This window comes from Lonchura striata, chromosome 3, assembly GCF_050655825.1.
Source record: "Lonchura striata isolate lonStrDom1 chromosome 3, ASM5065582v1, whole genome shotgun sequence".
Taxonomy (NCBI): Eukaryota; Metazoa; Chordata; class Aves; order Passeriformes; family Estrildidae; genus Lonchura; species Lonchura striata.
The window spans coordinates 2,601,491-2,624,332 of NC_140705.1; the positions used below are offsets into that span (position 1 = coordinate 2,601,491).

At 46.5% G+C, this 22,842-nt stretch overlaps 1 protein-coding gene and 1 long non-coding RNA gene across 10 annotated transcripts in view; both read right to left on the reverse strand.

Moving 5' to 3' along the window:
• Nucleotides 1–492: 492 nt before the first annotated feature.
• The window catches only part of KIF13B (kinesin family member 13B), a 119,920-nt gene continuing 97,570 nt past the window's right edge, over nt 493–22,842 (reverse strand). For all 5 annotated transcript variants that reach the window (XM_085574336.1, XM_085574337.1, XM_085574335.1 and 2 more), the window contains 5 exons: nt 19,958–20,075; nt 18,429–18,562; nt 9,524–9,586; nt 7,072–8,044; nt 493–4,807 (listed from right to left, as the gene is read on the reverse strand). In XM_085574336.1, coding sequence (XP_085430462.1) covers nt 4,524–4,807; nt 7,072–8,044; nt 9,524–9,586; nt 18,429–18,562; nt 19,958–20,075 — 1,572 coding nt within the window. In that variant the 3' untranslated portion in view covers nt 493–4,523. The remainder of the gene's footprint in view (nt 4,808–7,071; nt 8,045–9,523; nt 9,587–18,428; nt 18,563–19,957; nt 20,076–22,842) is intronic.
• Nucleotides 18,571–19,951, reverse strand: LOC146767760 (uncharacterized). 5 transcript variants are annotated; one of them, XR_014953517.1, is made up of 4 exons: nt 19,718–19,951; nt 19,081–19,638; nt 18,922–18,961; nt 18,571–18,802 (listed from the first exon to the last, which is right to left on the reverse strand). It is a non-coding gene; the product is annotated as an uncharacterized LOC146767760 (long non-coding RNA). The 5 variants fall into 5 exon arrangements; XR_014953514.1 differs by having other exon boundaries at nt 18,571–19,399; nt 19,479–19,638; XR_014953513.1 differs by having other exon boundaries at nt 18,571–19,160; nt 19,240–19,638.

Below are 22,842 nucleotides of genomic sequence, written 5' to 3' on the forward strand. Positions count from 1 at the left end.
TACACAAAATAATCCCAGTCAAACCCTGCCAGTTATTTCTGACATGAAGATGCATTTTTGGGAGAAACGGTGCCAAAGAGAAAGGAAATGATGTGGCCCAGGAGGGGGTTTCGAGGACATCACGAAATGTTGAGGGGGGTTCTCATCACACCCAGGCCTTGGCAGGGCTGAGGCACTGACCTCCCTACAGGCCAACCTGGAGCAAGGCAGAAAAGTCCTCGGGATCCTCATCCCACTGTGGATATTAAGGATAAAAATCTCCCTCAAAAGGGTGGTCAGGCATTGCCACAGCCGCCCAGGGAATTCTGAAATCACCATCCCCGGAGGGATGTAAAATCCGCGTGGATGTGGCACCTGGGGACATGGGTCAGTGGTGGCCTTGGCAGTGCTGGGGAACCACTGGAATAAATTTTGGAAGCTTTTCCACACTGAACTACTCCCATTCTAAACATTTTGGTGCCACTAACTGGAACAACAAAGCACAGACAAAGCTCTAAAGAAGACGTTTATTCAGGTCCTGCAGGCGGCATCGTACGTATGATACAATATTACAGTCAATTTAGTATGGTACAGAAATAATTAAAAACTTTACAGCTCATTACAAAGTCTCTTTGGATTTCAGCTCATTTAAAGTACCCGGAGCCCCTGCAGAGTCTGACCCTGGCAGGGCCACACGAGCTGGGACCGGGGAACCCAACGGGATCGCGGTCTGGCAACGGTGGAGAGGGCAGAAACCAAAGATGGAGACGGGAGATGGAGGAACAAGACACTTGATTGTGACCCCGCTCGAGGTGCTGTGAAGTGTGACCAGCCCACACCGTTCCTCACCGCCTCATTCCCTAAAATCCAGGCACCCCGAGGCCGCCCAGCCCCGGGATAAGGCACTGGGAAAACGAAATGTTGTGCAAAGAACCGAGGAACCGGCGGTGGGACAACGGGAACATCACCGTGGACAGGGCTGGACAGCCCCCAGGCCCTGCTCAGGTGGGGTTCCATCGCTGTGGGGAGGAATGAGGGGGCTCTGCCTTTGTAGGAGAGCACGGGGGTGTTGAACATTCCACCCCAACCACGGACAAACCCCTCTGTTCAAGGACCTGGGTGGTGTCACCACACAGAATTTGCTCCTGTTCGTTTTCCTCAACTCAACAACATCGTGGAACAGCAAAGAGCCAAAACCTCGGGGTGAACAGATGATTTTGGACATGGAGATCAAAACTCAAGAGCTGAACCTAACGCAGGAAAAAGGCATGGCTTGGCTTGAGAAAACCCCAAAAAGTCCCTCTGAGCAGCCTCCTCTTGGCTGGCTTGGTGCCACCGACACCCCGTGGGGAGGAGGGATCCTCAGCCTTGCGAACACGGGGGGGGGATGGAGACTTTCCAAGCCACCAACTCCATTTTCCAAGGATCTGAGACCCACCCCCAATTCAGGGACACAGCCAGCAGGACTGAACCCCCGAGAGACGCCAGAGGAGATGAGACACTCCATACAAATGACACTCTCCTGCATTAAATATTCTTCCTCCCTGTATAAAGTGCATGAAAATCTTGGAAAAATCTGCATAGCTATTCACAGACCAGCCTCAGTGCTGGGCAGTTCCAGTTAAGAGCACCTCCTCTTTTAGGCTGAGAGTAGAGCTTTTCTAATATTATCAGTAAAAAATAGATATTATTACCTCCATGATGACTTTTACCTCTTTTCTCATTTGCTTAGCTGGGGCAAAGTAACAGATGGCTTTGAGTTGAGGAACATGCACTCACTGTGCCAAAAATTTGAAAAACGCCTTTAGAAAACGCCTCACGTGCCCAGGAAAGCTGTGAGCGAGCAGGAGAGAGTCAGGGAATCCTCCAGGAACACCCTCATGGCCAAATTTGATGGTTTTTTTTTTGCTTTTTGGAGCTTGTGCTGCATTACAGCGATTTTAGGGTACAATTTGAGGAGAGGTTTTATTTCCAAAGTCAGAGGAAATGGTGAGAACCAAGAGAGCTCTGAGCAAGGTCCTCCCTCCACGGAGGCAGCGCGGGCTCCTCCTGGAATCACCCCAGCCTTGCTGCACAGATTTCAGAATTCCTTCCAGGGACATCCCATAGTTATCCAAACAGGATGCTCAAAGCACCCTTCATGCCCCTCTCCGTGGTTCTGCAACACAACTGAGGGTGGGAGGAGAGGGAATCCAGCCCGGAGCAATCGGATCAGCCTCCGGCCACGACTCCCAGTGGGCAAACACCAAACCACGGCCAGGGCTGGAGCCCAAAGAGGCCGGAGGAGTTCATAACCAGCAGCAGAAACAGGGAATCACCCACCCAGCTCCTTCTGCTCCTCCCCTTCTCTCCTGCAGCCTGGACACCTTTCCGTGGGAAATCCCGGACTCCCAGGCAGCAGCACGAGAAAAGAGGCTTTGAAAGGACTTGGAGGTTCCTCCCTTCGCATCTCCTCCGAAGGGGCCACCGAGCAAACGCAGAGGGGTTTTAAAGACATCCCTAAACCCAAGTATCTGAAATGCTGAGACTAAAAACACACAGCTCTGGGGAGGGGCTGCATCACATCAGCTTCTTCCGGCAGCACGTCAGAACAAAGTGCAATTAAAAACACGACCAGGGTGGAGTTCAGAGAACCAACAAGGCTAATTGTAAGTGTAAGAGGCATCGAATTAATTAGTGGGTGGTCTTTCATTGGCAAGATTCCTCAGACCCCAAAACAAAGAGCTTCACTGTATGGGTTGTGTTCATAAAACCAGTTTTAATTTTAAAACCCAGGATTTCAGCATCAGAGTTCTTTACTACCAAATTCCTCCCCCCATCGTGGCTTGGATGGACAGGAGCTTTGTGCAAAGGGAAAAAGAGGGAAAAACTGTACACTAAAAATACCTTTAAAAAGCTGCTCTGTACATTTTATATTAAGATTTCTTGAGGAAAATTTAGGAAACACTGAAACTACTTACACCAAGCTGGGAGGATACACAACCCCTGGCAGTTCTACGCAGGCTGCATCGGAACCCAGCCCGCTTATTTCTGCTACAGATTAGTTTCTATTTTAATTTTATTCCTTCTGCATAAATGACATTAATTACAGTAAATCAGCATAATTATCTCCTTCACTAAGCATCCCTATCTCCTTTGATACCAATGGAGCTTTCCCTTGGACCTCGGAACCAGATGTTTAAGGCACTTGGATACCCACGGGCAGCGACTGGAGAGATATTAAAGTTTAATCATTAATTTAGAATCCTAAATAGTCCCCACGTAGCTAAAACATCTATTGCTCAGGCTGTCCAATCCCCCCTGTGATGACTGAACAAGATATAAACAGCTCAGGATAGAAAAATCTGTGGCTTTTCAGGATTTGATAGGAAAACAAGTGTCAGCCGATCTGTGCATGGACACACGGACAGGGATATGTCCCCTGTGATACAGGCAGCTAAAAACCAGCCAGAAATAAAATCAAGTTTTATAAAAGCCAGCCCAAACCTCCCCCTGTCCAAGAGAGAGGCTGGTTCTGGGGGCGACAGAGGCACCTCCTCTTTGGATCGGCGCTCGGGATGGCGCAGGGAGAGCTCCCGAGTGCGGCGCCGGGCGGGGGATGATTGTAAAGCGCAAACATTTCATGTTTTAAAAGAATAAATAAAAATAAATAGACTGGATTGATCATGCTATGAGGACAGAGACACCCTGCCTGGCAAAATTCCGAGTGTCTCCAAAGGCTGGGTGGGGGAACAGGGAAGCGCTTCAGTGCTGACACCTCTGCAAAAATCCTCTTGCACCACAGGGAAAAACTAAGAAGGTCCTGCTACTTTGGGGCAAGTGAGAGAGGGGATCCTGTCGTGGTGAGAGCAAACATTAAATGGATCAAAAATCAAAAACAGGACAGAGCTGGCCACGGGCTTTCTCCCATTCTCAACAAACCAGTGGGGAAGACCACACTGCTTTCCACAGGCGAGTGGGGTAACGGGGCAGTGATCCAAACAGGCACTGGTCCCAGCCACATAACCCAAGGGCTGCTGCTTCTTTAAATAAAGGGACTTTAGGGGTTCATTATCTCCAAACAAAGTTCTACTTTCACTTTTTTGCCTGTCTGGAATCATTCCCACCTTGCCCTTTCACGGCGGATTACACAACACTGACACAGCCCTGATGAAATTACAACAGAGCTGTAACTGTGGGGAGGTTCTTCAGGAACTGCCCTGCACTTCCAGGGAAGCACTGGTGCCTGGGGAGGATTTTGTGGCTGTTGGGAATCTGTGGTTTGACCAATTTTCCTCTGAAAGGAGGAAGGGAAGGAGCTCATTACACACACCCGGCCCCAGCTGCCGTCGGTTGTTCCCGGAGGCGTCAGGACTTGGGACAGGAAACGAAGGATCCAGCACCACGACGAGGCAAAGAATTATCATGTCAATCACCAGAGCAGAGAGAACAAACCCTTCATTAGTGTTTGCCACCAACTGGAAGTTGGGACGGTTGGTCTCGCTTCCCAAAGCCACCGGCTCTCCCCCGGCCACGTCCCAAGGTGTTTGCTGGGCTGGGAGCTCTCAGTTCGCCCAGGATTTCCTGTTCTCCGCGTTCTTCTGGCTCTTCTCCAGTCTCAGCGTGGATCCTCCTTCCGACTTGGCCAGGGCTGTGAGGGAGGCCAGGTTGGAGGCTGACCCGGAGAAGTTCCCGCTCCTCCTGTTCTCCGCTCCCTGCAGCCTCAGGCCGGAGCTGCGGCGCCGCGCCGGGCCCGTGGCCCTCCTGACCCTGCCCGGCTTCACCAGCAATCCATAGCCCGGGTTACACCTGAAATACTGCTTCCCCCCGATGGAGCCGTCGTTCTTGCCTGCACAAGAGAATCGGGGAGTCACCGACTCGTTAAATCCCGTCCCGTTCCAACCCCGGCGCCTTCCACTGCCCCAGGGTGCTCCAAGACCCGTCCAGCCTGGCCTTGGGCACTTCCAGGGATGTGGCAGCCACAGCTTCGCTGGGTAACCTGTGCCACCCTCACAGGGAAGGATTATTTTTTCCTACAAAATGGGTTTTATTCTGTGCAAATTCTACAGCACCCGGAGAAGGAGGCAAGGAGAAAGTGCTGAGAGGGAGGAAAACTTCCCTGCTGAACCCCAGCACGGCCACTGCATGAAGAGTGACTCTGAATGGGACACTCCAGCTTGTCCTTCCTCCCCACTTGCTCTATAAATTCTCCAAAAGTGGTAAACAATTGTTTCCATTACCAAAGTACCAGGAAGGAAGGAAAAACAGACATTTAGAAGAGCTTTTGGCTTTCTGAGCTGAAGTTTGAAGTTGATTGTCGCTCTTGCCGTGTCGTAAACCCTCCACAGAAAAGGAAGGACAATTTCTCTATGCTGGTTCTATTGAGATCTTTCTATTTCAGATTTTAGATAATTTAAAATTCTCAGGGAAACTGTTCAGGGATTGAACTGCTCCCACCCATAAAGGGAAGGTGGAAAGATCCAACAGCTCTTTAAATGACATAAAGTCAGCCTTTGGCTTTTGGGGTGTTTCCTTCTCCCTTCCACCATCAGCACGTCGGGTCCAAGACTTGGATTTCCGTGTCCCTGCAGTTCTGTCCCTGTTTGCAGTGTGACCAAGACACCCCTCTGTGACCACCTTCCCCAAGTGAAGCTGCAAATGTGCCAGAAGCCAAACATGCTCCAACAAATCAGGGTCTTACTCCTTGTGGAAACAGAAGGGGGTGAAAAAAAAAAAATTCCAGCAACAGCAGCTGAGTCCTCATCAGGCCAAAAACCTCCTGACTTTTCCATGGAAGCTGCTGCTTGTGGGATGTTACAGAATCAGCACTGGAGCAGCCTTGCAGAGAGAAGGTGACCTTCTAAAATTGAAATGAATCGGTAAATATATATATATATATTTTTTTTTTTTAATGAGGCACAAACCCAGGACTGAGGAACTACTACAGCTTGCAAAAGGATCAAGAGCTCCAGTTTGCTTTCCAGGGTGGAAAACCCCAGAGAGTTTTCTGAAAGCAGCTGGGAAGTCACTGCCCAAGCTGAAAGGATTAGAATAAGGAGTTTTTCAAGCCCTGGGCAACCCAAATTCTCTCACTGTCACTGCACCTCTCCTGGATTTTCCACTGGCACTCCTTGACTTCCCCCAGTCTGCTCCTGGAGAGGAAAGGGGTTTGGAAGCCTGGACTTCAGCAGGGATCAATCCCAGCCATCATCCTCCTCTCCTCTTGTGCTGGAGACACCCCATTCATTCCCCCATCAACAGCACAGGAACAGCAGCAGCCTCCCCAGGAACTGCACCATGGGTTCCAAAAAAAACCTGGAAACCCTGAATTCTGGGAATTCCACAGCTGTACAGGTAAGAGTCACGCAGGGATGACAAATGAGATGGTGAAAGAAACCTGAAATTATTTATATATGACTTGGTGGTCAGTGGACGGTTATTTCCTACTCCTTCTCACATATATAGGGGTGTGTATGTGTATGTGTGTGTATATATATATATATATATATATATATATATATATATATGTATATATATATATATATATATATTTATATATTTAAAAAATACACTATAAATATACACACACAGAGAAATAGTCTTCTGCAATTTTAAAGCTTACTTTAAAATAAAATCCTATTACCTCTTAATACCTATTAAGAGACGTTGCAACTCATTTGGCCTAAATGTCCCTCTGAGATAAATCCCACAACTCCTGATGTGCTTTGAACACCCTTGTCCTCGCAGCAGAAGCCCAGAAGAGAATCCTGTGGACACAAGGCCTGTCTCCTGCTGCTACTGCTTACCAAACTGCATGGAAAAGGAATCCTGATCCCTACTTCCAGTGCAAGAAGCCAAAGAAATGCTGAAAAGGGACAGTCAGGGATCACAGAATGGTTTGGGCTGGCATCTCAAAAGGGATTGGGAGTGAGAGCAGGTTTGGAAAAAGACGACAGCAGGGAAGACCTCTTACATATTCCTTTTCAAAATGCCTCCTGCAATGGGCAATGAACCCCCCAGTGGGTACTAAACCCCCAAAAAAGCAGCTTTAAGATGAGCTCTGCCAGCTGGGACACGCCAGCTGCTTCCCAGCTGATCCAGGGGATGTTTTACCTGAAGGCAAATCCAGCTCCACACCAACCCACGTTCCTTCCTGGAAGTCTGTGGGCCCGATGTACCGAACGGTGCCCGTCTTATTGGTGCCAACTGTGACATATTCTCCCTCCTTCAGCCACTCGGGAATTTCATTGGCATCTTCAGAGTCAGAAATCACCTCCAGCTTTTCCTCTGCTGTCTCCGACCCGTTGTGGTTCAGTCCACGGGCACTGGACGTGGTCTTTTCTCTTTCCTGCTGCTCTTCTGTGCCCAGGGAACTGGTGGGATCTGATCCCAGCATGCTGGTAAAGGATCTCAGCTCCGATGTTTTCACCTTCTGGATTTTGAAGGGGGAGGCTGCAGCGCTGGGCTGGTCGGGATGAGCTTTGGGGAACCCCAGCTCTGAAGCCCCGGTGGAAGTTTCCTTTTTCCTGGCCTGTCCTGCTGACTCTACTGATTGTTTGGATATTGACTCCTTTGGAGTGGAGGTAGAGAGAAAAGGTTTTGCATCCGTGGCTGCAGAGGCATCGTTTCCCTGCTCGCTGGGACAAGGAGAAGTGCAAGACTTCCCATTCACTTCGGGGCTGTCCCTCGGCCTGGGGGGAGCACCTGGAAGGCTGCAGGTGGGGGGATTCTCCCTCTTTGTGGCCACAGAGCTCTCAGAAACCCTGTCCTGAACGTCAGGAGGGACCTGAGCCACTGCAGGAGCAGGGGAGTCACTCCCTGCAGGTGCTGGACCTGCCGGCTGAGCCACAGCATCGCTTCCCGCTGCCAGGGCCTCGGAGAGGGTGGCTGTGGAGACACTGTGGGAAAAATACCCACTGGAGGCTTCACTCAGGGGGCTGGGAGGTCCCTCCTGGCAGTCCTGGGCCTGGGTGTCCCCTGTGGGCTGCTGCAAAGGCACTTTGGGTGTCTTCTCCAGACTTTTGTCCACCTCGGGCATCTGCGCCGCGTTTTCCAGTGGCTGCTTTGCTGCTTCCTCTTGGTTCACCTGAAACACAGAGGGAGAGCAAACACGGGGCTGTGTTATCCAAAATATCTGGGCTAAAAGCACAGATTCCAGACCTCTGGCAAGCACCAAGGCATTGAGCTTATCTAAATCCCCGTGTAGCTGCCATCTCCAGAAGATGGAAGCTGATCCCGAGTCAGCCCTGCCAGCAGGGAAGGATTGTCAGCTCGCTCCTTCCATCAGTAAGGGAAGTGTCAGCCCCGAGAAATACGCTCCCCAACATTTACTGAAGAATTATTTATATTACAGGAGTGGTCATTTGCTGTTTCAACAGCAGGATTTATATGAAATGGGAACCAGCCGTGATCCATAAGTCTCTCACAGTTATTTGGCTTAACTCTCTGGGTGGATAAATCATCCCCCTGCACCTAAATTGTCATTTCTGTCCCCGTTTCCAAATGCCATTCCCACCTCAGAGCCACCAGCACCTCGCACTTCCAGAGGATGAAATTAACTGCACCTCATGAGATTAACAGCCCATTTCAGTGATGTATTTCTTGGCTGTAAAGTTTACTAAATCTGATAGATCAATATCTTTTGCCAGCACATGTACTCTAAAAGATTAGGATGTCTCTAAATCTCTTTGGGAAGGAGGGAGGGGGGAGAGTGTTCATAGTAAGGGGAGCAGGGGAAAGAGGTTGGAAAAGGGCAGATTTGAACAAATCCTGTCTCAGGTGAACATTTTTGTTTATTATTCACAATTTTGTGATTTCTCCCATCTAGTGGCTGAGTGTCCCAAAGACAGGATTTTCAGCTTATTCCCAAAATGCCTTTTGCAGTGGAAACTTGAGCAGCATTTGAAGAAAGAGGGATTTGACTGGATTAGTAGAATTTCAGAACCAAAGGTTTGCTATTGCTAAGTAAAATACAATAATAAAAAAGAAGAAGCTTTTAAAAAAAAAATATTCCAGCAGATTAAAAACATATTGCTCACTTTCCTATGGCAAGGATGGTGTCCATGTGGACTCAGGAGCTTTGCTCTTTTCTCTGGATTTTCCCTTTGGAAAACACACAGTTTTCTAAGACAATAAAAGCACAGTGGGAGGAAGCTTATGTGCTGCTCAGGACACTGAAATTCTGCTGAAAAATGGGAGATCACAGGCTCTATTTTCTCTCCAGCTTAGCAAGAGTTTTTCCATGATATTATGGCAAAATGGGGAATTAAGCTCCACACTTACAATTGCCACATCCTGCTTACAGACACTGTCAGAGCCTGGAAATTTTCCTTTTAAAAGAGCAAACCAGCTAAATTTTAGCTAATTATCTGCTAATGCCTTCAAATATCAAAGTGTAACCAGAAACAGGAGAGGAGATTTCACCAGGACCTAAAACACCCAACAGAATTTGTGTCTCACAGAGAGGCAGCAGCACAAATGCAACAGGTTTTAAGCAGCTGAAGCTTTGGCCACCTCTGGCAGGTGAATTTAAAAATTGTATCCTCACGTCCTGGGATGTGCTCACCTGTTTTATCCTCGCAGCACTGGCCTCCAGACTGGCTGACTGAACCATAATCCGTGGGACAGCCTGGGGGGGAGGGAAATGAAGAGAATCATTCAGTGAAAGGATTAAGTATTGGCAAACCGGTCAGTGTTAAAGCTTGTGTTTGAAAATTTGGGATCCTAAGCAAACCTCTGTCACAAAGGGATGGAAAATGAAACTTTCAGTACTTGAAATGGAGTTTGTCAAAAAAGAGGGAGAGAGGTTTTTTACACAGGCAGAGGGGAAGGGTTTTAAGCTAAAAAAGATTTAGGTTAGAGATTAGGACAGAACTGTTCCCTATGAGGGTGGGGAAGCCCTGGCACCCCTGGATCCCTGGAAGTGTTCAAAAATCACCTGGATGTGGCACTTGAACACATGGATTGGTCCTGACCATGGGGGTGGTGCTGGACTTGATCTTCGAGGCCTTTTCTAACTTTAAGGATCTATGGTTTGATCTCCAGGACCCTTTCCCTTTTCCCAGTCTCTAAATTCAGTTTGGATCTGAGCATTACTGGCTTTAACACAAAAAGGAAAGCAGAATCCAGGTATGTGCACCCCCTTTTCCAGGAGGACATTCCCACTGCCTGCTGCACGGGGCTGGACACGCAGGCACTGACAATAAATGGCCCTCACTTGCTCCATATTCAGGTTTTTATGTTGCAGATTTGAAATAATCCCTCTCCCGAGACCAGAGCAGCACACGGTGACACCTGATATAAATCTGAGGTTATGCAGCTGGCTTGGGTTGTCACACAGGAGGGGAAGGAGCCACCACATCACTGGAGAACCTCAGGAAAGGGAAGCATGAAGAGAAGGAGAAAAAGGCAGAAAAATCTCTTTAGCACTGTTAAATAAAGCATTGCAAGGGCAAGTTCAGACTTTGAGGGGCAGAGCTCCTTAAGGGAGACACATTACACAGTTTGGGAGCTGCCTGCTTTTATTTATTTTTTTTTTCCCAAGGATCCCTTCTGTACAAACACACAGGCAGTGCTCAGCTCCCAGACAAGTGATTCCCAGAGCTCAGCACTCCGTTGAAAGTACTGAAACCTTCCAGCTGAAGAGTGAGGAACCTTCTCTTGATTCCCTTCTAAGCCCAGTAAAGCAGGAATACAACTGATCCTACCCTCAAGAGGAATAAACATGGGAGAGAACAGCTTTTATTTATACAGAGTTTGTGCCAGGCATAAAAACCCAAGGTGCTTCAAGGTATAGAAAATAAAAATACAAAAAAATGGGCAAAACCCCAACAGGGTTACCATGGACCCAAATGAATTTTTTGAAGACATTAGAGCTCCAGTTCAATAAAAGGAAGCAGGAGAGGAGGGGTTTTGGCTTGTTCCTAATCCTGCTAAATGAAAATTCACCACTGGAATGGGGCTCAGAGCAAACTGGCTCTGTTTTGGGTGCACAGGTTTGTGCATTTTGAGATCCTCACTGAGCAGGACCTGGGGCTCCAGGAAGCAGATGGATCAGAACAAACCACTGAAGAAACCCTGCAAAGTTTAGGTTTTATAAAATTTGTCCAACCTTATTATCCAGAAATAAGCACTCGGAATACGGAGAAGTATTTAAAGCTATTTCTCAGTTCCTTTGATTCCCTTGTCCCCCTTTAAAACAAATAAATGAACTGTTTGTTTGGGTTTTTATCTCTCCAAAACCTCCAGTCTTACAGCCTGCAAATCCACAAAAATCTAAAAATCCAGTTGGCATCACACAGCAGAAGAAAGAAAACCATTAAGTTTTAATCACTCCTCATCAATCCTCCTCCTAAAAGGATGACAGATCTCCAAACTACAGAAAGTTTGCCAAGCAAAGTTCAGAAAAACGGGGATAAAAAACGCAATTCTGAGAGGTGGCACTTGCCCAGCTTTGGGGCTGACAAGAAGCAGCTGGGCATGAACCCCCTCAGAGGGCACCACACCAAACCTGGGGATGAAATGCAGAAAAATTCCTTGGGGAGGGGGCACCGTGAAAACAAAGTGTTGGGACTATTTGGGAAGACATTGCTGGATGAAAAATATTTCTGGATCCAGAGCCAAATTATGTCATTAAATGTTTGTAGGCAGTGGCTGCTAAACTCGACGTGTCTATTTATCCACAACCCTTTTACAGGGATGATTTCTGGCAGAATTTCTTCAACCAAGCTGACAAAACATGGAGTGAGGGAGAACATGAAAGCTTTTCACTTTAAAGCATCTTTGATTGTCTTCTCCTAAGAGCTGCTGCTCTGTGCAGGGAGACGATGAGGATACAAACAGCTGGACATGCCCCAGGTGGGTGCACTCACATCCCAGAAATCCCCCAAGTGCTGGGATGATCCCACACTTTGGGCAGCAGGGATGGGGGAGGAATTCTGCCCCTCTCAGGTGAGACCCCACCTGCAGAGCTGCCCCAGCCCTGGGGCCAACAGCAGAAGGACGTGGAGCTGCTGGAGAGAGTCCAGAGGAATCCAGAGATGCTCCAGAGCTGGAGCCCCTCTGCTCTGGAGCCAAGCTGGGAGAGCTGGGGGTGCTCACCTGGAGAAGGATCCAGGGACAGCTCAGAGCCCCTTCCAGGGCCTAAAGGGGCTCCAGGAGAGCTGAAGAGGAACTTGGGACAAGGGATGGAAGGACAGTGTCGCCCTGATTCTTAAGATTTTCTAAAGCTTTCTGAGTTTACATTCTGTTAGAAAACTTTCCCACACATTTTCTATAAACAACATATTGTTTTGCATTCCTTCGTGGGGTGGAGGAAGTTGATGTACTGGTGGTTTGTTCAATGTCTTTGGAGAGGTGGCCCATTCACTCTCCAATCCACTGTCACCTTTGGAAAAGTATAAAAGTTGGAGTCAGAGAATAAACCTTCTTATTTTTTACCTTGCCACTGCAGTGGCTCGTGTTGCGCTTTCTTGTGTCCTGTAGCGACAGGGCAGGACACAGGGAATGGTTCAAACTAAAAAAAGTGGAGATTTGGGTGGGATATTGGGAAGGAATTGTTCCCTGTGAGGGTGAGGTTGCCCTGAGGTTGCTCAGAGAAGCTGTGGCTGCCCCTGGAAGTGTCCAAGGCCAGGTTGGACAGGGCTTGGAGCAGCCTGGGATGGTGGAAGGTGTCCCTGCCCATGGCAGGGGATGGAACTGGGTGAGCTTTAGAGTCCCATCCAACCCAAACCATTCCAGGATTCCACGGTGATTCTATGACTCTTTGATCTTTATTTTTTGGACATTTTCTGCTCTCTGAGAGGTCACTTTGCCTGCTTTCTGAGGTGACCAAAAGAGAGCCCAACCCAGCACGCTGGTGAGCTTGAAAAGCATTTGTGTGTCACTCCCCAGTTACAGGGGCACCAACATTAATCCCGAATTAACAATTTTTCATCTCATATATTCCACATCTAAATAATGGCCACCTCTTCAAAGAGCTCAGCAAAACACATTTGGTGTTTCTGTGTCATCACCCACTTTGTGAAATGCCCCTGGCAGCAGTGACTGATGCCCTCAGTGCAAAGCCTTTGATTTCGTGTCACTTGGATGAAAATCCCTCGGTGTTAACACCCAATATGCAGAAAGTTCAGTGGCATTTAGGAGAACAAATCAGGCCAGTGCAGCCAAGAACTGCCCTGTGAATGGCAGAATGGCTTAGCCAAGGTTGATACAATCCTAAAGGGATTTTATCCCAAATTTCCACTGCTCTTTTTGCTTTCCCATCCCCAGACAGGAGTGGCTGAGCCCAAGGAGCCTCCCACTGACACTGTTATGGTCCCATCACTATTTAACAGCAGCTGCTGGGAACTTCTGCAGCAGAACAGAGATTTAAATCCATTAAACAGAGATTTAAATCAGTTTGGAGCACTCAGGATAAAATATTTCCACAAGGCAGGGATGCAGGGAGAATTCCAAATTCCCTAGTACATAGCCCCAAAAAAACAAAATTCAATTTTTAAAAGGTACCCCCCTGCCCTAACAATATTCCTCTTGAAAATTATTTTACAATCGAGGGCAAAGTCATTAATTACTCAAATGAAAAATCTCCCACCTTCCACAAGGAGATCTGAAATCCAGTGCAAGTTAATTTGTTGGGGTTTTTTTTGTGTTTGCTCATTTTCTTCTCTAAATACACTCTGTATTTAGATATTAACCCAAACAACCCCCTCTTATTCCACAGTCTCTATGTTAAATGTTTCAGCCTGTAAGAAGACTTCAAAATTCCCCATTTCTGGCAGAATTTATACAAAATTAACCACACCATTTCCTATGCAGCTCAATTACTTTGCTTCTAGGTCCTGGCAGATTAAAAGAGTAATTCATACCCATTTTTAAGTTAGTTTACAAAAAAATTCGAGTGGTTTGAAACTTCCAAAGCCAGTTTTCCACACTGACTCTCATCAAAACCCATTTGTACTTGAGGATGACAGGGAAAACTGAGCTCAGAAAGAAATCAAAACACCAACAACAGAGTCACAAGGAGACACACGAGCTCTGCTGACTGCAGCATCCAAATGATTTCTCACTTGAAACTCTGAAGACAAAAAAAAAAAAAAGCCTTCAGGATGTTAAAGAAGGTTCTCCGAGGCCACATTATTTACATTTGATTAAGGAATGTCATTTCTAGCAATTATACTGTGCACCAGGCCCATGCATGAAACCCTTATTTTTTAATGGACTGCCAGAAAAGGGGTTTTGTCTATTTAGAAAGCCTTTCATTAACTGCATTTCATTAGTTTTTAAGATTAATTTCCATGTCTGCATCAGAATGTTGAAGGGAAAGAAGTGACAGCTGCCCTCTCCATGTGGCTACACCATAAAGCAAAAAGGAATTATATGGAAATTAAAAAGAGTTTATATATTTTATTTTTTAAAATAAATCTGTGACTCAAGATCTCTCTCTCTCTCAAGTCATGTGCTAACAAAAAGACATCTGAGAATCCAAAGAGATCCTTGGATAGGAAGGTGACCAAAATCCACTCACAGGAATTTCCTTCTGCCACAGCAGTGCCAAAAAGCCAGAAACTGGAATTTAATGTGACCATTTTTAATGTCAGCACCCAGTGATGCCCTGCAATGTGATTACACAGGCAGCTCCTGGAGGGCCACGGGGTCCCAAGGGAAAAGAACAGGAATTCTGCTTGGTGCACACTGGGAAAGCCTCAGCATGTGAATAAAAAAAGAGGAGTTTCAATTCCTGCATAATATAATTAAGCACAAACAAATGAAACTCTGCTTCTCCCTCCACCTGAGTATTTTACACAAGGATTTTAAGCTTCTCCCCATCAGCAGGGAGGGTCAGAAGGCTCCAAACCTTGCACTCTGTGCTCCTCAGCTTTTTCAAGAATAGGCTGGGAAAATAAAAAGCAATTCCAGCCATCGAGAAAGGTTTAAATTGTCCTTTTTTTTTTTTTTATTTACAGAGTACTGGCAATTAATTTAAAGGCACCAGATAAAGGAGAAAATAGGCATTTTCTAACTTTAAAGTATATAAACAGCTTCATCAGAACCCAATCTTTTAGGTACATAAACAGCTTCATCGGAAGCCGTTCTGCGAGTTACATAAAGAATCCTATTATGCCAAATTAATTCAATCTAACTAATTAGAGAGCAGGAAGTTCTTTCAATTATTTTATGTGCTGTCTGAGAAACACACTTGAATACGAGAGCAGATTTCATTAATTGCGGTTCATTATTCTCCAGATTAGTTACTAAACTTGCAGCAGAAGGTCAAAGACAGCAATTTTGTTCACTGCCACCACCTTGACTGGGATGGCTCTGCCTTTTTTTTTTTGTTGTTTTTTTGTTTTTGAAGCACAAGCAACCACTCTAAACAAGGGAAGATCGCTTTGTAAAGGTAATTTGGTGCGGGCTCGCCCACTTTAATGTGGATGCAGCTCTAAGCAATGGGCAGGACTGAAATAAAAAGCAGCTAAAATAATGTTAAAAGCGTGTTTTTATAATTACTGATCAGAGATTTGGTACCACACCCACCTGGAATAGTTAACTTCAGCTCCAAACCTGGGAAAAGGTTCAGTCCTGCTCCTTTGAAATTTGCTTTTCATGGAATCCTGGAATAACCCTGAGCTGGCAGGGACCCATGAGGATCACTCAGTGCAACCCCTGGTCCTGCACAGAGACCCCAACAATCCCACCCTGTGCATCCCTGGGAGAATTGTCCAAACTCTCCTGGGGTTCTGGCAGCCTTGGGAATGTCCCCGTTCCCTGGGGAGCTGTTCCAGTGCCCGACACCCTCTGGGGAAAAACCATTTCCCAAAATCCAACCTGAATCTCCCCATAACTCAGCTCCCAGCCTAGGAAAGGAGGATTCAGAGATCCTTCCATCCCCTTTGTCATTTCTATTCCTGAACCTTGCTCTCCCAAATTGATGTTTACAGCAACAGAACCCCAGCAGTTCCCAGTTAAGGGTCAGATTCCTTTGCAATTAAAGCCAAAAAAAGTCATTTAGGCTTTGCCTCTCCCTGACAGTTTTTTAGTTTACCACCCACTTCTCCCACCCTGCACATTCATTTCTGTCCCCTGCCACTATGCACGGACATTTCCTTCTCCCACAGCCCAAGAGGTGCTGGTCTGTATTCCCTGAAAGATCTCAGAGAAGTTATCAAAGATAAATTGTTTTGAATTCGGTTCCTCCAGCCCCAGAAGAGCTCCTGGCTGCCTGCCTGGCACTGACCCCCCGAGCCCCCCAGCCACCCATCACCACCCCCAGCTCAGCTCCCCTGCCCACATTTGCATCCCCAGGCCATTGGAAAGAAGATTATGGGATGGGATATTTATGATCCTCAAAAGCCAGACTTGCTGCAAAGGCACACCTCTTTGTTTTTGTGCTGCACAGAAGCAGCTGGAGCTGATGCTGGGGAAACTCCTTCTGGTTTTTTTCTCTCTCCTGTGCATCTTTCCTTAGGGTGGGATTAGGAAAAGGTTTTTTCCCCCAGAGGGTGTCAGGCACTGGAACAGCTCCCCAGGGAATGGTGACATTCCCAAAGCTGCCAGAGCTCCAGGAATGTTTGGACAACACTCCCAGGGATGCACAGGATGGGATTGCTGGGGCCAGGGGGTGGATCAGTGATCCCTGTGGATCTCTCCACCTCAAGATATTCCACAATTCCCTGGGATTGCTGAGAGCAGTCAAGAAACCCCATTTCCCTACGGATGGAGCTGCAAGGAATTTGCAAAACCTCTCAAACCAGGGAGGCACATTCCAATACAGCTGATTTGCTCCACTGCAGAACCTGAAAGTAGAGAATAATTCTAACATTTCATTACATTACACAGATCCCACTGGTCATGGAAACCCTGGGCTGCTCTCCACTGTAAGCACAGAAGCATCACCTACTCCTCTTATTTTTTAAAAAAAAAAAGCATTAATAGCATTTCCTCTCCTATTAAAACCTATTGAGATCATGACCTGGTTGACTTTCCATAGTAATCCATATCCTAAACTAAAATCTCATTGAAGAGATGCCTCTGTAGTTTAAAACTTAATTTCTAGACAAATATCCACGGCTGATCTTGAACAGGAAAGGAGTGGGAACAGGTGGTTAGACTAGAGGCAGGAAATTAGGCCTCGTTTCTCCTCTCAGCTCTCACTGATTCACCGAGGATTCAAGAAGGTGTGAAAGGCTCTCACTGCAATTGTAAGAGCACCTATTTGCATCTTTCCATACCCAAATACCTTTAAAGAAAGTCACCACCTTCATTTTAATTCTCTACAGTTCACAGATGAGGAGGTTTGTACAATTCCAGCCTCAGCACCAAGCAAAAAGCAAGATTAAAATGTAAAATGATTCCCCAATCAAGCTAAGAATATTTTAAAACTGCCTCATTCTTATTTTGTACTACATGTGCCAGAAATTTCTTTTTAAAAATTTAAGTGTTAGTAGATTTGTTTTTGCTCTATTTAATATTTTACTGTATTTCTATTATGCCAAAACAACTTCCTGTACTCCTGGGATGATTTTGTAACAGCAAGTTTAGTTGTAGCAAACAAAAGATCTGCATTCATCCACAAAAAAAAAAAAAAAAAATAGAGTTGTTCAGGGATTTTAGGGTTTGTTTGGAGAAAGATATGCTTTAAAGTGTTTGCCTGCATGGCAAGAGGTGAAGAAAAATCTGAGTTAATAAGTGATAACTTCCAGAACTCCAGGTAAAGGAAGAGGGTGAGAGCAGAGCCAGTGTGGACAGAACAGACTCCCAAAAACTTTCACATGAGATCTGGCTCCAGATTCATCTTCAAAACAATTTTTTAAACCTTCAAAATTTACTCTAGAATTAAATATTCCTTTATAAAGAAATATTCCTCACAAATAAAGGAGATTACATGACCTATAATGGGATTATCTATTTTATCTGGTGTTCTTTTAGAAGACAGAAGTGTTTTTCCAGTCAGCTTGACCATGCATCAACTTCTGCTCAGGAGCCACATCTGGAGCAGGTGGGAGCTTTGCAGCACAACATCCAAAAAGAAAAAAAAAAAAAGGAAATAAAATGTTTCCCTGACATGTGGATTAGATAAGAATGAACAGAAGCAACTGCCCCAAGTACACAGGAAAAGATGGTAAAAGGTGACACGAGCTGGGGTGAGGGGCAGGGATATGAAATAAGGAATTAAAAATAGAATTACATTTTCCTCCTGGCAATACACAAACAACACTAAGTGCCCTTCATAAATTTTACCATTGTTGCTGCGAGTGGGAGGCCCATAAATCACCCTGGGAGTGGAAAAGCCAAGTGGGCTGAGTGTGTGTCAATAAGTTCCAGCAGCTCCACTATCCCTGGATGCAGGGATGGAGGGGAAATGTGCCTAAAAGCTTGGTCTGCTCTGCAACAACTTTTATAAAACAGCTCTCTGCCAGCAAGCCCGGCAGCACTCACCAGGATTGGATTTCGTGGGTGATTTAATGCCTTACCTGCTGTGCAAGGGGAGAGCTCTGCCTGCCCTTCTTCTCATCTCTGACAGGGAACAGGGACTTCAGCAGCTTTGGCATCTGAGGCACCAAGGACTTGACAGGATTCAGGTAGGAAGCAGCCAGGCTACCAATACCTATTGGGAAAAAAAAAAATATTCATACATGGAAAAGAATTATTCTTTGGAGGAAGGTGAAAAACAATCCCAAAGCTGACCCTATTAAAAAAAAAAATTAAAAACTTCTTTTTAGTCTAAGATGACTTCTATGGTCAAAGAATTAGCAAGGGAAAGCACTCTGACTTTTAGTGACACTCAGGAGCTGCAGTGACTTCATCTCATATTTAGGAAGTTCCCTGAGCTGAAGAAGAGCCTCACCTGGATCAGGGGAGATTTCTGAGCTGCAGGAGAGCCTCACCTGGTCAGGGGAGATTTCTGAACTGAAGAAGAGCCTCACCTGGGTCAGGGGGGATTTCTGAGCAGAAGAAGAGCCTCACCTGGGTCAGGGGGGATTTCTGAGCTGCAGGAGAGCCTCACCTGGGTCAGGGGGATTTCTGAGCTGAAGAAGAGCCTCACCTGGGTCAGGGGGGATTTCTGAGCTGAAGAAGAGCCTCACCTGGGTCAGGAGATATTTCTGAGCTGAAAAAGAGCCTCACCTGGGTCAGGAGATATTTCTGAGCTGAAAAAGAGCCTCACCTGGGTCAGGGGGGATTTCTGAGCTGAAGGAGAGCCTCACCTGGTCAGGGGGGATTTCTGAGCTGAAGAAGAGCCTCACCTGGGTCAGGAGATATTTCTGAGCTGAAAAAGAGCCTCACCTGGGTCAGGGGAGATTTCTGAGCTGAAAAAGAGCCTCACCTGGGTCAGGGGGGATTTCTGAGCTGCAGGAGAGCCTCACCTGGGTCAGGGGGGATTTCTGAGCTGAAGGAGAGCCTCACCTGGGTCAGGGGGGATTTCTGAGCTGAAGGAGAGCCTCACCTGGTCAGGGGAGATTTCTGAGCTGAAAAAGAGCCTCACCTGGGTCAGGAGATATTTCTGAGCTGCAGGAGAGCCTCACCTGGGTCAGGGGAGATTTCTGAGCTGCAGGAGAACCTCACCTGGGTCAGGGGGGATTTCTGAGCTGAAGAAGAGCTTCACCTGGGTCAGGAGATATTTCTGAGCAGAAGAAGAGCCTCACCTGGGTCAGGGGGGATTTCTGAGCTGAAGGAGAGCCTCACCTGGTCAGGGGGGATTTCTGAGCTGAAGAAGAACCTCACCTGGGTCAGGAGATATTTCTGAGCTGAAAAAGAGCCTCACCTGGGTCAGGGGGGATTTCTGAGCTGCAGGAGAGCCTCACCTGGGTTAGGGGGGATTTCTGAGCTGAAGAAGAACCTCACCTGGGTCAGGAGATATTTCTGAGCTGAAGGAGAGCCTCACCTGGGTCAGGGGGGATTTCTGAGCTGCAGGAGAGCCTCACCTGGGTCAGGGGGGATTTCTGAGCTGAAGGAGAGCCTCACCTGGGTCAGGGGGGATTTCTGAGCTGAAGAAGAGCCTCACCTGGGTCAGGGGAGTGGTTCTGCTGCCCAGAGCCTGGCAGGGAGGTACGAGTTGGACTGATGCCTCTACTGGAGTTTGTGGCACCTTGGGACACATCTTGCTGACTCTCCCATCGACCCTAGAGGGGAAGGAAAAAAGGTGTTTTTTCCAAGTTAGCCCAACAGCAGGAGCACAGAAATCCTGACACACCCTGCACAGCCCCTGTGCCAAGCTCAGAGTGCCAGAGCTGAGGAAAGACACTTGCCCAGAGGTGCTTTTAGGTGGCAGACCCAGCCCTGCAAAAGATGAGCACCCTCAGCACAAAGGCACGGAAAAAGTTCATTTCTAGACCTCAGAGCTGTAATGTTTCACTCACTTGTGCTGTTGTGTTGTGGAAGCGGAGTATGTTACAACCAGGTGAAAATAACGTGGTGCTGTCTGCCCAAAATTCCTGAATATTTTGTGTATCTACTCAGGAGAAGTGGAAGTAGTACCAGGAAAAAGGGTGAGGACAGAGCTTTAACCAAGACAAGAAATAAAGGATCTAAAGGCTGGATGTTTATGCCTGGAGTCAGAGAAAAGAGGAGTTAAACAGATCAAGAGGGAAGCAACTGTGGCACTGCAAAGTTTTCTGGGAAAGAGAAAGTTGAATATCCAAGCTGTGGACAGCAGGAGCCACAGAAAAGATTAGGACAGGTTAGGGTTTTGACATGGGTTTTGAAGATGAAACAAGATTATTTTCAGCCCTACAAGAGCCTGATGCAGATGAGGAAGAAACAGAGAGACAGAGAAAAGAGCAGCTCCTTTGCCTTCCCAAGATCCCAGGGTTCTCTGGTTGGGTTTTCCCATGGATCCCCCACACCATTCTGCACACCAGGGGTGTCTTCTCCTGATTTTACAAAGGTCCACTGTGGTTTTGGAATATTCCTCTCAAACTCAGCCAGAAACTGGCTCAGTGACAAAACCTCTTGGCTAACAGAGAGAAACCCCAGGCCACTGTTTCACATCAGCATGTGAGTGTCAAGAATCTGTGTGTCCAAACCCATTTTTTATTAATTCTCTCATTTTGCTAGGCAAAATAATTTATAAATTTGTCTGCAGTGATTACTCCAAGCGACTGGCCAGGGTGTAGCTCTGCTGGAAGTTTCACATGGATGCAGGACGGGGTTTGGTTTTGCTTCACCAAACTGAGCGTGCAGAGCTGGAAAGGAAACTAAAATTCCATGGGGCTGTCCTGAAAGCACCTGAGGGATGCACACGTGCAAAATCAAACTGCCAAAGCAGCTCCCTCTCATTTACCTAATTTATAGGAGGCCTGAAGGCAACTCAATACCCATTTATGAAGTCAAAAAAGTCCAGGCTCAGACTCTTTGAGAAGTCTCTGGGTCTTGTGGGACAGTGTTGTCCTGTTCAGTTGGCAAAATGTTCTCAGGACAAGCTGAAAAAGCCTCACCTTTCCAGTCAGAGGTTGCAAGGACAGGATAGTGCAGCCAAACTGACAAAAATTGAAGTCTAATCCCTTATCCCTTTTTTTAATTTTTTTTTTTTTTTAGAGTTGTGCTATGGTTGGTGCAAAATCTGGATTTTGTTGTTTTGTTGTACACCTGAATTTTGCTTGTGTTTTGATAGATGTAACAGGAAGAGAAATACTTTCACAGCAAAATGGTGCAGGAGTTACAAAGGGATGGAAGGACCTGCTGCATCCTAGATCATAAGTTTAGTGTATTTTTTCCTGGAGGAAGAGGGGAAAAATGTGCTTTTTTGAGAAGCTCTCCACTGTTGGATGCAAGGAATTAATCTGACCTTGAACATAAAAATAATGACAGGCAGCCAAACTAATCTGAAGCAGAACTTGAAGCCATGAATGTTTCACAAATAATAAATAAACCAGGACAGGAGGAATAGATTTCTCCACTGGGTTGAAGGTCACTGAGAGCAGCCCAGGGCAAGAATCATTTCCATCTGGATCTATAAGTCAGTCCCAGGGAAGCTCTCCTGCTTTGAATAGCAAGCAACCTCACTTGGGCAGAGCAGGACCTGTCCTCAGCCCTCCTGCTCCAGGCACAGCACCTGGGAAGACAAATTTGGGAAACCTGATGGGTGCCTGAGGTCATTGAGGCATCCTGAAAGTGCAGCTGATGGAGGCCAGGCTGGGAGCAGCAGGGGTTTCTTAGTCTGCTGGTTTGCAGGACTTTGGTGTTTAATTCTGAATTCCTGAAAGCTTCCTGCTCTGCCCGTGCCTTAAGCCTCCAATTCCAGCATCATCTTTGACCTGCAGCTCATTCATGTCCTACACACATCCAAGAGTCACGTCTGAGGCTGGAAAATTCCAAACAATGCTTCCATCAAACCATCTTTCCTCATCCCCAAACTCTTTTATTTTTTTTTTTTTTTTGCTTTCATGTTTCTATTTGTCCAGATTTCTCTTAGGTGGCCTTATATTGTGCAGAGATCAATTAAAAAATAGAAGACTCAAACCAAATAGCACAAGACTCAAAATAATCTTGAAATACTGGTTTTGTTGCCTCCTGGCCTAGTCTGCCATCAGCCTGGCCAATGTTGGCATTGGATTAGGACAAAAGAGCTATGGAAGAGTGAAAAGCATCTGAAAGCTTCCTTTTTGGAGAACATACAGCTTGATTAGTGATCCTTTTGGATCTTGGGGTAGTGATCCACTTAAAGACAAATGGATCAAGGTGACACATCTTGAGCCAAGCCCACATGATTCTGGAGGCCACAGAAAAAAGAAAAAACCAGAATATTACAAACACTCAAAGAGTATTGTAGCTTACTAGAACAGGGACTCAGTGCAGGTAGAGCAACTAAATAATTTTCTGAGTCATGATCTGTTGAGTCAGAAGTGCCCTTCACTGACTGTTCCAAGAGTAAAATGTTTTCAAGCAGTA